The 14,658-nt window shown below is 39.7% G+C and overlaps 2 protein-coding genes across 2 annotated transcripts; both read left to right on the top strand.

Moving 5' to 3' along the window:
- Positions 1-6,270: 6,270 nt before the first annotated feature.
- Positions 6,271-11,412, top strand: LOC126792905 (amine oxidase [copper-containing] zeta, peroxisomal-like). The gene is made up of 12 exons (XM_050519417.1): positions 6,271-6,751; positions 7,019-7,128; positions 7,233-7,538; positions 7,618-7,730; positions 7,837-8,167; positions 8,257-8,472; positions 8,568-8,804; positions 9,025-9,210; positions 9,585-9,725; positions 10,036-10,304; positions 10,662-10,743; positions 10,979-11,412. The coding sequence occupies exons 1-12, from the start codon at positions 6,547-6,549 to the stop codon at positions 11,099-11,101; spliced, it is 2,319 nt and encodes a 772-aa protein (XP_050375374.1). The 5' UTR covers positions 6,271-6,546; the 3' UTR covers positions 11,102-11,412.
- A 764-nt stretch (positions 11,413-12,176) lies between these two features.
- On the top strand, positions 12,177-14,564 carry LOC126791055 (uncharacterized). The gene has a single exon (XM_050517452.1). The coding sequence runs from the start codon at positions 12,280-12,282 to the stop codon at positions 14,149-14,151; it is 1,872 nt and encodes a 623-aa protein (XP_050373409.1). The 5' UTR covers positions 12,177-12,279; the 3' UTR covers positions 14,152-14,564.
- Positions 14,565-14,658: the final 94 nt, after the last annotated feature.

Here is a 14,658-nt window from a genome sequence, read left to right as displayed (position 1 = left end):
TGTAAAAAGTAATTTATGTACAATAATTGTAAAAGTAATTCTGTACAGTAAATGTAAAAAGTAATTTCTGTACAGTAATTATAAAAGTAAATTTCTGAAATAGTAAATCGGTGATTAGTATTTACTGAAACATTACATTGGTGTACAGTAATACGTAAACAGTACTTACATGAATAGTAATTACGTGAACAGTAATAGCGTAAAAGTCGTTAATTGCTTAACAGTAAACAATAGTACTGATTCGGCATTTGAGGTTTTACGTAACGTTTCTAACCACTTTTTATACAACTAGGTGATCGACAAAACAAGTGAAGGATTTGCTTTCAGTATTGTGGAAATTACGTTCAAAAAAATAAGGTGAGTAAATCTCATTATGACGAGTCTACCCTTGGCGTTGATTCATAATTACGCCATATTTTAAAAGACCGAACTATGATATGTATATGATATAGTGGGTTGTGTATGTGTATAAATGGTAAAAATGATACATATATATGAGTTGCTATATTATATACTGTCATATTCATATTTCCAAATGAGTTTATTTATAGCACTAATATTTATTTTATTTGAGCATGAGTCGCTTCGTTATTGTACAATAACATGTGAGGATTGTATTGTACGTGGTTTTAACTTGAGTCATGTTAAAACGTTTTTCTATTTTCGGACGTGTTAGCATATCGGAACCTAGCCTTGGCGGGGTGACATTTACGATTCAGTTTGAGCTCTAGTCTGTCTGTCGGTGTACTGCATGAGGGGTAACAGATGAGTTACCTGCTTATGAGTACCCATATTTTTGGGATATTGGGTAACATATAGGTTGCCCAATTTCTGACGGCGTACTGCATGAGGGGTAAAAGATGAGTACCTAGGTCTCATGAGTACCCGAATTATAAATGTATTCGGGTAAATAGATGGGTTGCCCAATTTCTCATGAGCATTTATATTTTCAGATATTATTGAACATCCAGATGGGTCGTCCTGTGACTTATGAGTGCATTTATAATTAAATGTTTTCAGTATTTTTCTCTTATATTACTATGCGTGTTATACTGTTGTTTTAATCATACGAGCTGCAAAGCTTACCGGGTTTGTGTTTGCAATTCCGGTGCACCTATTCGATGGTGTAAGGGATAGTTTTGCATGTGTGGATTAGCAGAATTGGAGGGCTACTCTGAAGATTTCGAAGTTTCATTATTTCTATTTGGGGTGAGGATTGAGAGGATTTTACATTTCCATTTGTTATAATGCTTGAATTATAAACTGGTTTTATAATAATCAAATCGACTGAGATGTACTATGAACTCAGTTACGATACGCTGTGACTATAAGATGATTTCGATTTATTTGAGATTGTTTTAGAGTTTTTCATGGCTTCGAATTCGAATTTTGGAGTTATAACATTAACCATTTGGAATTATCAAACCTGCATAAGCTTATGCATTATTGAGCACTGAATTAAAGGAGGATGTCTCCGTTTTTATAGATGGGGAACTGGTATAAAGAGAGTTTGGAAGATGCATAACTTTGAAACAACAAAGTAGAGGCAAGTCGTATAGGTATTTTTCGTTTATATCTATTACATCAGAATGTATGTTTAATATTAGGATTTTTAAACAGCTATTTGATTCTGTTGTACTAAATGCTAATTAGCTACATATAATTCATGATTTCTTGTTTTGTATGTTTGCAATGAGAACGATTAGATAAATCTAGCTTGCTGTGTCGGGAGCCTTGGATTGGGACATGAAGATGTATTCCATCTTATTTCCTTGTCACCTTGACACTATGTTGACATCCTTTGTTTCTTTAAGGCTGCTGGTTTTGAATGACGTATGAAATTCAAGTCCTATTTAATTTCAAGCTAGGCTTCAAGAAGACGAAGGATGAACCCCTCGATCTGTCGCTCACACTGCAACAACAAAAACACTATTAGTATATTCAGAATTTCACACAATATATAATTGATCAACTGATCAATGCATCCAATTAACAATCAAATAAAACTCCATCTGAAACGTATCAATTGATAACGTTATAAAATGAGGGCCAACACGCCTTATATTTTGTCCTAGATGCATATATTGTTTCGTCCAGGTCGAAGAAATTGACACCAAGTCTTGTTTAGCCGACTACACATTAGGATCGTTTTCATTATTTTTTTTAGGGGATGAATTTTCTTCATTTGGCGACAACACCATACACAGTCACATGTCACCTCTCATATAAGCTAAAACCTAAACATGCTAATGAAACTATGCAAAAAAAAAACGCTTATTATACAAACTCAAAGTCTGAAAAAGTCTGAAAATAAAATGGAAAAACACTAAAGCAAAGCTAAATCATGTAACTCTCTTAAAACTAAACGTAAGATCAAGCTAACAAATCTAGCCAAGGGCGTTAACTGTGTACTCTCGTTGAAAGAATGATAAAAAAACGTAAATAATAGAGAGATGATCTTTCCTAGTGTTGCTAGGAGATCACTCGCCCTCCGCCTCCTCCTAAAGGCTAGCATCATCAACATCCTCCGAGCCCAGCTCCATGTCCTCCGCCTCAGCAGCCTCTTTCTCCTCTCCCTTTGGCTTAGTAGTCCTAATGAAAGCTGCCAATGTCATATCCAGCTCCGCCGAATCTTCTAACTCCAATTGCCAGCATGCAAAGCCTTTCTTGTTGTGGCGACCATGAGGTCAACAAGCTTCACTGGAGATCGACGTATACCTAACACCCCTGTAGCCATGGCAGTGAGCCATTCCTACATTTTGTCTGTGTGGACCGAGGATAAAGGGGGGCTTAGCAGGAAGAGTAGCTTGGTTAGTGATAGATCATTTGACATAACCGTCAATCCATGACGACCACGCTTCTTCGACGGACCACCTTCATCCTCACGATGACGCCTGCTTCCTGAGACCAGACTCAATCTTGATAGTGATTAATCTCTTGCACCAAAATTGGACATTTAGTTGTTGAGGAGCGTTGTCTTGGCCTGTCTTCATGCTGCACCGCCGGTAGAGCTAGTATTTGAGAGCTTGAAGCCCTAAACTCCACCATTGGTTCAAGATGAGCCATTAGTTCCATGTTGGGCTCTTCCTCCTCAACCTCTACCTCCAAAGGACACACCATGCTGCCACGAATGATCATCATCCAGGTACAGCAATGCTGAAAATCCCAAGGGCCACCTTGTTTCACACGATTTATGTCCTTCATGTTGTGAAACATGAACAGATAACGATCGCTGCGGATAGGGGCAGATCCTTTTAGGGGGAGGGGGCCATGGCCCTTCCGGCAAGTGAACATTTTCCTTTTAATTTTGATTAATTATGGTATAAATTCACCTAATTATAGTATATTTGTTAATAATAATGGTATAATAATATAGAATTATGATTTAATTGCTATAATTATGATATAGTTGTATATACTAATAGTATATTTGACTTCTAAATATGGTATGATTATGTAATTATTAGTATGTAAATCAAAATTTCATACTAAATTGGCCCCTTCGGAATTTAGTTCCAAGTTCCGCCACTGGCTGCGGACTTGGATCTCCACCGGCGCACTCAAGTGCTACATAGATCTGATGGCTCCTCTGAAGGCGTCGAAAGGTGCAGTATGCACCGTGTTCAACTTTCCGACAAGATAGAAACAAGGAGCCATGAAACCAACTTTTGGACACTTTATGTTGCCCAAAGTAACGGTTTCATCATTAGAGAGGGAGAGTTTGGCTACAAGCTGGGCAGCCATGGAAGCAACAAAGGAAGAATTCATCGTTACCATTGAAAGATACGCGTTGCACAACTAAAAACCCTAACCCTAGCAGCCGAGGCCTTTAGAGAGAGAGAGAGAGAGAGAGAGAGAGAGAGAGAGAGAGAGAGCTCCGACAATATTGGTCACGGTATTTACATTTTTTTACACGTTAGGATCGTTTTCATGCTTACCATATATTGTTAAATGAGATCACCGAACGATGTAAAGCATTTTGATTGAGTAAAACAAAAGATTAAGAGGAGCGATATGGCCGGCATCTTTGGTTTACAAACTTAATAGGCATGCAAATCGCCGGCCAATTACAATAAACTTTGTTCTAACTCATATATATCACTACCTAGAACCCTAGTACTCACTCGGATTATACTAGTGTGATCCCTTTCTAACCTACCACAACTAAACGGCCTTCATCTAATCCATGAGCAAGCCTACCTATCTATGTATGCAAAACGCAGCCACATATCATATATAATCATTAGAGTTACAATAATTAACGATATGTAGTAGTCTACTCAATCATTTTACCAATTGAGTGAATTGACGTGTATGAGAGTGTGACAAGCATCAAATAGCATAATTATAAGGTGTGTCCAACTTAAATAATGTCACAAGTCACATCTGTTATATATATATATATATATATATAGCCCTTCTTGGCTGCGGAGGTCCGCATCAAGATTTTGGTGCGGATTTCCATCTTTTTACCACTTTTTGATCAAATTTTCTCATCTTCACAGTCTAGTATCTAGATAATATTGTGTAGATCATCTCTGCAAAATTTCAGCCAATTTGGTAATCGCTAAGGCCCTCAAAATTGCGGTTTTCTGTTAAAAATATGAACGGTAACGGTTCGACAGAATTCGGTCCGTCCATTTGTTATTCGATTTTGAGGGCCTTAACGATTACCAAATTGGCTGAACATTTTCAGAGATGATCTACACAATATTATCTAGATACTAGAAGGTGGAGATGGGAAAATTCGATCAAAAAGTGGTTAAAAGATAGAAATCCGCACCAAAATCATTGGTGCGGACCTCCGCATTTGAGAAAATCTGTATATATATATATATATATATATCTTCCACTAAGCCATCTATTTTTTGGGTCTAGCTCATTCACCCAACGTTTCTATTATATTTTCACATCTCAACCGTTTAACTTTTAGAATTTAATTTGTAGATCATTTATGTAAAATTTTAGCTAAAATGGTAATCCTTAAGGTATCAAACCTGGTAAAAGCATTCATGCTTATAAGTTTAAATCTCATTTCCACCGTTCAACTTTTAGGGTCTAAGGTGTAGATCACCTCTGTAAAATTTTAGCCAAAATAGTGATCACTAAGGTATCAAATTTGGTGAAAACGTTCATATTTATAAGTTTAAATCACAGTTTTAAATGTCTTAAATACCTTAATTTTGACTGAAATATTACAGATGTGATATACACATTATAATCTAGATGTTGAATAGTGAAGATGTTGAAATGTAATAAAAAAAAATTGATCCAATGAGCTATCATTTTAAAAGACCTAGAAAAAGATACCTTACTGGAAGGGCATTACAAAGCTCTATTATGTGTTGCCTTTCTCTGGTATGTGTTTGCTGTTTTTTTTTTCTCCATAGAAATGTGTTTCTCATTCTTGTTGGGTCATGAACAATAATTTCAGAGCATTGCTGTCATCCACAGTTTTGGAAAATTGTTTTGGCATTGCGCATGAGGATGATGGCCTAACAGAGCTGGTGAACCGTGTCCCTATTATGAGTAAAGTGGCATATATTTCATCACTATGCACTTATACAGTATTATATAACAAGTTGAGCAGTATTTAAGTATTGAAATATCTGTCTATTGAAAGGTAATACCTATCTGTTGGATTCATCAAAATACCCATTATTCAGCTTCATTTTTCCTCTAGTAGTTTTGGGGAAAAGACAAATTAATACGAAGGTTATGTTAATGAGATAAGTTACACGACACAAGGTCGATACATTGGCACATTGCTGGACTACTCTTAAACTAGTGCGTATCTAACTAATTTGCTTGGCTATTAATCTAGTTGATGTATCGCTGAAACTATTCAAGAAAAAACCAAATGAGGCATTTATCAATACGATCAAGCATCAGGGTATATATATTGTGAAGAAAAGGTTAAAAACCTTTTTGCGTCCCACCATCGGCATCGACTGATCTCACATAGTAAAATACCTACAGTATTAGATACATTTTACAGTATTAGATACATATCAGACTGATCTCACATATGTAAAATACCTACAGTATTAGATACATATCAAAAGATATCTATTTTTTTTTTATTATGAAAGTAACGTCATTATTTTGAAAACTAACATCGAGAAATCAGAAGTGGTTGACAAATTACTCATGGGAACAAGCTAAGCCCAAAGGTGAAAGGAGTGTTGACATCTCAAAAGACAAAGAAAGGACCCGATAATGGTTAAGTGTAAGACTAGAGATCAGCAGAACGACGTCTCTTACAAGTGGGAGCTCCTATCATCTCAACTTCCCCGAACCCCCGTATTTAAAAAGCTGTTTTGAACTCCCCATCAAGTATACCCATATCCACATATCCACTGTCCTCTCCATCATCCCCAACCTCCCTTCTGATCATCACACTTGCTTTTCCGGCGAAACAGAGAGCGAGGAAGGAGTAGTTTGATTAGCTAGTCTTGGCTGACATTGCTGTATGTCACTGGGAACTAACTGCACTCATAGTTACGACTACGGTGGTGGATACTCTGAGCTCGCTAAACCTTCTCAATGGCCTCAACTCCGCAAAAAGCGTCGCCTCCTTGCTGCTCTCCACCTCCACCTCTATCCTCCAAACCCATTCTCCAGCTTCAGTCCGCCTCCTCTGCTCCATCAGCCGATCCGGCCCAGGATCCGATCCAAACCCGAGCCGCCGCCCCGCCGCCCCTGATCCGACCCCTCGACTCCTCTTCAGCCAACACCTCTGCCGCCAAAGGTGCTTACTTTTTGGGTTGAGGCTCACGGTTTACTTTTTTTCCCCATGTCTTTTCTGGGGTCCAAAATGTTTCACCAAGCAACGCTTTTGACTTCTCTTTGCTTAAAACTCACATGCTTTTCCCCAAATGGTGAAAATTAAAACAACAAGAGTAAATTTTTCTAAGATTTTTTCAAGAGTAGAATGGTGCAGATTGAAGCTGAGTTTAGAAATGTGTCTGTTTTAGTGGAACTTGATCGTTGAGTGTTGTTTCTTTGGGTTGAATAGGCCTCCCAGTCATGTTAAGGGCTCAATCCAGCCATCCTTTGGAGCCTTTATCTGCGGCTGAAATCTCAGTAGCCGTGGCCACTGTCAGGGCAGCTGGAAAAACCCCTGAGGTTTGTTACCATACTCATTCATAGTGTTTTGCTAGGAGTTCAGTTTGAATCATTGATTTGATCATGTTAGGGATTTAGAAAGTGATTGCTCTTCTTTTGATCAGGTGAGGGATAGTATGCGCTTTGTCGAAGTAGCTCTGGTAGAACCAGATAAACGGGTTGTGGCATTGGCAGATGCATATTTCTTCCCTCCTTTCCAGCCATCATTGCTTCCCAGGACAAAAGGAGGGCCTATGATTCCTAGTAAGCTTCCTCCGAGGCAAGCGAGGCTTGTAGTTTATAACAAGAAGTCAAATGAGACTAGTGTTTGGGTTGTTGAACTATCAGAAGTTCATGCTGCGACTCGAGGTGGTCACCATAGGGGTAAAGTCATATCATCCATGGTGGTTCCAGATGTTCAGCCTCCCATGGTATATACAGCGATGCCCATAGAGTTGTTTTTTGGTTAGTACATTGATCATAAATAATTTTCTAATATTGAAAGCACAGGATGCTATGGAATATGCCGAATGTGAAGCTGTTGTAAAGGACTATCCTCCATTTCGGGATGCAATGAAGAAGAGGGGTATTGAAGATTTGGACCTCGTTATGGTGGATCCATGGTAATTTTTTACATTGACATTCTCTCAAATTAAAGTGCTTTACAAATGTGACATGGATCTATGCTTAGTTCTTTGTCTATTTTGTTGACCGATACTCTTTTAACAGGTGCACCGGATATCACAGTGAGGCGGATGCTCCTAGCCGCAGGCTTGCTAAACCGCTTATCTTTTGTAGAACTGAGAGTGATTGCCCCATGGAAAATGGTTATGCTCGTCCAGTGGAAGGAATCCATGTACTTGTTGATATGCAAAATATGGTGGTTCTTGAGTTTGAAGATCGTAAACTTGTTCCCCTGCCGCCTGCTGATCCATTGAGAAATTATACTCCTGGTGAAACACGAGGAGGTGTTGATCGAAGTGATGTGAAACCCCTAAAGATAGTTCAACCCGAAGGGCCAAGTTTTCGTGTTAATGGGCACTTTGTTGAATGGCAGAAGGTTCTAGCTTAGTTTCTTGGAACTAACATTGAATTATCTAAGATCAGCATGTTGTATCAGTTCTTACTATTTTTACTTTCGAGTTGCAGTGGAATTTCCGTATTGGCTTCACTTCGAGGGAAGGTTTGGTTATCTACTCTGTCGCTTATCTTGATGGTAGTCGAGGCCGGAGGCCTGTGGCCCACAGGTTAAGTTTTGTTGAGATGGTGGTTCCTTATGGAGACCCAAATGATCCCCACTACAGGAAGAATGCATTTGATGCTGGGGAAGATGGGCTGGGTAAAAATGCACATTCTCTTAAAAAGGTTACATAACTATCCCCCTGCTTGTTCCTGTTCCGCCTGTCTATACGTCGAATATCTATATGTATCACATTTTGACATACTTTATGTTGTTGCAGGGTTGTGATTGTTTAGGTTATATCAAGTACTTTGATGCACATTTTACAAATTTCACTGGTGGTGTTGAAACAATTGAGAATTGTGTTTGCTTGCATGAGGAGGATCATGGAATATTATGGAAGCATCAGGATTGGAGAACAGGATTAGCAGAAGTTCGACGGTCGAGAAGGCTGACAGTATCTTTTATTTGTACTGTAGCTAATTATGAATATGGATTTTACTGGCACTTTTATCAGGCAAGCTATTATCTGCTTCGATATCACTAAGGATTATATTTATTTTAAATGAAAAAAAAAACTCTCATCAGGTGTTCTACATGTGAGACACTGATGAAGCACAGAACCATCATGAAGAAAAATTTGAATTCCTCTACTAATCTGTGTGCTTTGATTATTATGTTGTGATTTTGCTTTTGAAGTGTGCAACTAAAACAACACTAATTCTTTTCTTTTATAGGATGGGAAAATTGAAGCTGAGGTGAGACTTACAGGAATTCTAAGCTTAGGTGCGCTTCAACCAGGAGAAACAAGAAAGTATGGTACAACAATTGCACCTGGTCTATATGCTCCTGTACATCAACATTTTTTTGTTGCTCGTATGGACATGGCAGTTGATAGTAAGCCTGGTGAAACTTTTAATCAGGTCATACAAGTGTTCTTGGGATTCTTTCTTTGTTATATTTTGATTGGTTATTACATCAACTTTTGAATATGACAAAATTTACATCTAAAGTTGGCAACCAATTCTATGCTACTCTCAACTCTTGTTAGTTAATATATGTGTAGATATGGAGGTTGACCCAGGCACTTGTAATCTAGGAGCCTATATGAATCCATATGGAATTATGGGGATATTTCTCTATCTGACATTCAAATGTTAAAATTTGAAGTTTAGTTCTTTAGGTTCACAGTTTTGCTGAAATGGATGTCTATGCTTTTATGAAAGACTGAAACACAGAGATCTTGCAGATCATTAAAAATTAACTGAGTTTATTTCTTGTTTCTTTTCCCTTTCAGGTGGTTGAAGTAAATGTTAAAGTTGAAGAACCAGGAAAGAACAATGTTCATAACAATGCGTTCTATGCTGAGGAAAAACTTCTGAAATCAGAATTGCAAGCAATGCGTGATTGTAATCCTTTATCGGCTCGCCATTGGATTGTGAGATAGAACCCTGATTAAATGTCTTATTTCATTCATATTTTTCATACGCTTTGTGAACTGACTTGGTGGTTTTATATATAGTAATGCATCTATTGGTTAAAACTTCAAGAGTTTATTACTTCTAAAGTGTAATTAGGTTACTGATCCTAGCTTGCCTGGTTTACAGGCTATGAAACTCACATAATTGTTCTGATAGTTCTCTATGTTAAATATCAGTTAATATTACTCCAGGAATAATTGAGCTTAATATGCCACGTGATCTTTATGCAAAAATAGTTTCTTAATGCCTCACTATTTGCATATATAGGTTAGGCACACGAGAAATGTCAACCGGACAGGACAGCTAACGGGTTACAAGCTAGTACCTGGTTCAAATTGTTTACCATTAGCTGGTTCTGAGGCAAAGTTTTTGAGGAGAGCTGCCTTTTTAAAGCATAATCTTTGGGTTACATCATATGCGCGTGATGAAATGTATCCTGGAGGAGAATTTCCTAATCAAAATCCACGTATTGGGGAGGGATTAGCCACGTGGGTTCAGCAAGATCGGTCTCTGGAAGAAGCTGACATTGTTCTTTGGTGAGTTCACTTCTACATCTCTAAATAAGATGGTTGTGTGTGGTCGTGCAAAGTCAAGCATGTGTAGGAGAATTTGTAGTCTGTTTGTGAGATTGAGTGTTACTAGGCTGGGTGGATAATTTTAACATTTGGTTTAGATATAAAAAAATCAGGTGAATAAATGTCGGAGGAAGTAGGATTAAAATGGTAACATGGGTAGCAGAAACAACATTTGTGTACTAAAGAAAACATCTCTTTAAGCTAACTGAAAGTGTTTAACGGGGATCACAGTCCCATCCATGATATCACTGTTCATGTTATGTGCTGGTTATAAATTAGCTTAAATTGAAATATGATCACTCCATCTTTTTATTGCAGGTATGTATTTGGAGTGACTCACATCCCTCGACTGGAAGACTGGCCAGTCATGCCTGTGGAACATATTGGATTTACGCTCATGGTACAGAATTGTTATCTATTGTTCAAGTTTTTCATCGTACTTGTCGTTAGACTGTGTTGCATTGTAATTTATCAACACTGTTCACAATTCACATGTGCTTCAATCCAGAGTTCAATGGCATCAAAATATTTTGCTTCCCTGATGCTATATTTTAATTTGAAATGCAAGTCTGAGAGTACATGATTTGTTTAAAATGATGAGTGTAATTAGTTTCATCGTATTGTTTGTACTGCAGCCACATGGTTTCTTTAACTGCTCAACGGCAGTGGATGTCCCTCCGAACACCTGTGAGATGGACCTGAAGGAAAGTGAGATGGCTGCAAAACCCATTCAGAATGGTCTTCTCGCTAAGCTCTGAAAGTGTGAATGGACAGCGAGATCTTGGCTACATCCTTTTTCCAGTCCATTTCTGTAGTCAGTCCGTCAATTTGAAGAGGCAGGTTCAGAGATGAACTTGTCGTTGTTATAAATCCTTGTATGTGCTGAAATTTCTTTGCCGAACCCTTTGATTACGTTTAAGTGGTGCTTAATCAGTTACGCTAAGTTCTGTTCATAGTCACACCATCGACTTGTAGTAGACGCTACGAGTTTTGGCATCTGCTTTGACTATCATATGTGTATACCTGAAATGGTTTCATATTGAATAAAGAATACTATTATTCTCGTAAACTGATTTTCCATGCTATAGATTGATTCCATTTTTCTGTTCTTTTTTGACGAAGAAAATTACAAGTTTGCTGAAAAAACCTAAATTTGAAAGATCAAAACGATAAAGCTGATATTAGTCCAGCTTCCAACATGTTTCTAACCCAACTTTGCTATTGCATCCACCACAAAATTTGTACACATGTCCTTAATCTTGTAATTAGTGCAAATTAGATTAATTCTCTTGCGTGAAAACTACGTTAAACGTGCTATTTTCCATGCCGTTTTAATTATAAAGTGATCAAAAATCAATAATAAATAATTAAAATCTCAGACATAATGAGATTGAGATCACTCAAAATCTTCTTCTGAGTTCTGAGATGGAGATAAAGTGATTGAGAGATTTGATTCATGTATTTGGGGTTTCCTTTCCTCATTGTCCATATGAACCCTAACCAGGAAACAATTATTCGATAAAAAAAAGAGAGAAAAGGCAACAACCATCTTCCTTAAAAAAAAAGTATAGGGAAATGAAGAAGAATAAGATGAGAGGCAAAAAAAAAAGAAAGAAGAATGGAAAACACACGACCTAATCCCACGCGTGCAAAGCCCTCGCACTCCATCACCTTCTTCAAAAGAGCGCTATTGGAAAGCCAAAGTAAATCAGTTACGTAAAGTAAATAACCCCACGCGCGGTTTCGGAAGGTGATCGGATTATCCCCCAAACCAAAACCCCAAAAAGGTTCAGTGTTCAGAGTAACACAGCAAAACATGCCACTCTGAAAGAAAGAATAATTTCCCCACCAAAACAAAAACCCCAATTCTCTCCTATCCCCCTGACTCGGCGCTGACTCGCCGCCGATTGAGTTGACTCATCCGTGTAGAGTATCCATGGCTGCTTCGGAGGAGAAGCAAATCGAAGACGAAATGTCGTACCCGATTCTGCTGGCGGAGCGGGTCCGCTCCGCCGTGGACGACGCCGAGTCGTTCAAGTCCGAATGCTCCGAGGTCGGCAAGCAAGTCGACCGCCTCTCCCAAATGCTCCGCACAGTCGTCAGATTCTCAACCACCACCCCCTTCCTCTACGAGCGCCCCATCCGCCGCATAATCAGCGAGGTCCGCAAAAATCTCGAACGCGCCTTAACTCTCGTCCGCAAGTGCAAGCGCCAGAGCGTCCTACGACGCGTCGTTACCATCACCAGCGCCGCCGACTTCCGCAAGCTCTCCGCCTTTCTAGACTCTTCTCTCGGCGACATGAAGTGGCTGCTGAGCATATTCGACCCGGACTCCGCCACCAACGGAATCGTCCTCTCTCTGCCGCCGATCGCCAGCAACGACCCCATTCTGGCGTGGGTCTGGTCCTTCCTCGCCTCCGTCCAAATGGGCCAGCTGGCGGATCGGGTCGAGGCCGCGGTGGAGCTCGCTTCATTAGCGCAGGACAATGACCGGAACAAGAAAATCATAGTGGAGGAAGGCGGGGTCTTCCCGCTGCTGAAGCTTTTGAAGGAGGAGTCCTCGCCGGAGGCGCAGGTGGCGGCGGCGACGGCGCTGTATAATCTGGCGGGTGATCAGGAGAAGGTTAGGGCCATTGTGGATGAGGATGGGGTGGTGATCATTGTGCAGGTGTTGCGCGACGCGCCGATGAGGGTTCAGACCAGGGCGGCGAGCCTGGTGGCGAGGATGGCTCAGCACGACAGTGTTGCGCAGGATGAGTTTGCGAGGGTCAATGTGATTAGGCCACTGGTGACATTGTTGTCGTTCGAGTCGTTTTTGGAGGAGCCGAAGCTGCTTGAGGCAGGTAAGCAGAGCATTCACTCTGTGGTTAAGATTAATAAGGAGATGGAGAAGGTGTCATTAGGGAGTAAGCCTACTGTTAGTAGTGCTGATAGTATTCAACGGCGGACTTATACTAATTCGTTTTCGAGTGCTTCGTATACGTATTCGGAGGGGAGTAGTCGAGGGGGTCATAATCATAGGAAGGATAGGGAGAATGAGCAGCCTATTGTTAAGCTTCAGATGAAGATTAGTTGTGCTGAGGCTTTGTGGATGCTTGCTAGAGGTAGTATATCTAATAGTAGGAGGATAACCGAGACAAAAGGTTTGCTTTGTTTGGCTAAATTGGTGGAGAAGGAACAGGGGGAGTTGCAATACAATTGTTTGATGACTATGATGGAGATAGCAGACGCCGCTGAAACAAATGCTGACCTTAGACGAGCGGCTTTCAAGACGAATTCACCGGCAGCCAAGGCAGTTGTGGATCAACTCATAAGGCTGGTGAAGGAGGTGAATAGCCCTACATTGCAAATTCCTGCTGTAAAAGCAATTGGCTCATTGGCTAGGACGTTCCCTGCTAGAGAGACCTGGGTTATCGAACCACTAGTGACTCAGCTTGGTAATAAGGATATAGATGTGGCAACAGAAGCAGCAATTGCACTAGGAAAATTTGCTTGCCCGGAGAATTTTCTTCGTATTGAGCATTCAAAGACAATAGTTGAGTTCAATGCTGTTCCTCCTTTAATGAGACTGCTGAGAGGCAATGAAAATTCACAGTTGCATGGTCTGCTTCTCCTTTGCTATCTTGCATTGCATGCTGACAACACTGATGCTTTGGAACCAACTAGGGTGCTGACTGCTCTCGAAGGAGCAGACCGTGCTGTCAACCCTCAACATCCCGAGTTAAGAGAGCTGGTGCAGAAGGCAATATATCACCTCAATCTGTATCACTCTGGAGGTCATTCTCAGAGGTTCGCATATGTGCCATGACTTCATAGTCGCAAGGATGCACAATGTTTTTGTTAAAGTATCTGCTGTGCAGTAGTAGAATCAGGTTGAAACTTTTCATTAGTGGAAGAAAAACAGGGCTAGAAGAAACATAGATGATGCTATAAAAGAGAATATTTAACCAAATTAATGTTTGTTTTGCAAAGCTTTGGTGCTTGGTATGATCATCAACTCATCATTGATTATGACTGAGTTGCGTGCTTTCTCTTGCTGAGCTATTTCCTTCAGCATTGTTGTGAAGCGATGTGTGGGGTGATATATTCTCAAACAGTTGTTTTTGTGGTCGACCTGTAGTAAGGTTTATGTGTTCTCCAAAATGTGAAGGATATGTTTAATGCATCGGAACCAGTAGTATACATATTTCATTTTCTCCAGGAATGAGTGGTATGGCAATATTCCCATTTCGATCTATTGGAATCAGTAGCCTACATATGGTTAATCTAGTATACATCAATGTATGTTATACATCTCACATCCAACAGTTGACAA

The sequence above is a fragment of the Argentina anserina genome, chromosome 4 (genome assembly GCF_933775445.1).
Source record: "Argentina anserina chromosome 4, drPotAnse1.1, whole genome shotgun sequence".
Taxonomy (NCBI): domain Eukaryota; kingdom Viridiplantae; phylum Streptophyta; class Magnoliopsida; order Rosales; family Rosaceae; genus Argentina; species Argentina anserina.
Note: the sequence above shows the minus strand (reverse complement) of the source record. Positions and strands in the feature narration are given on the sequence as shown.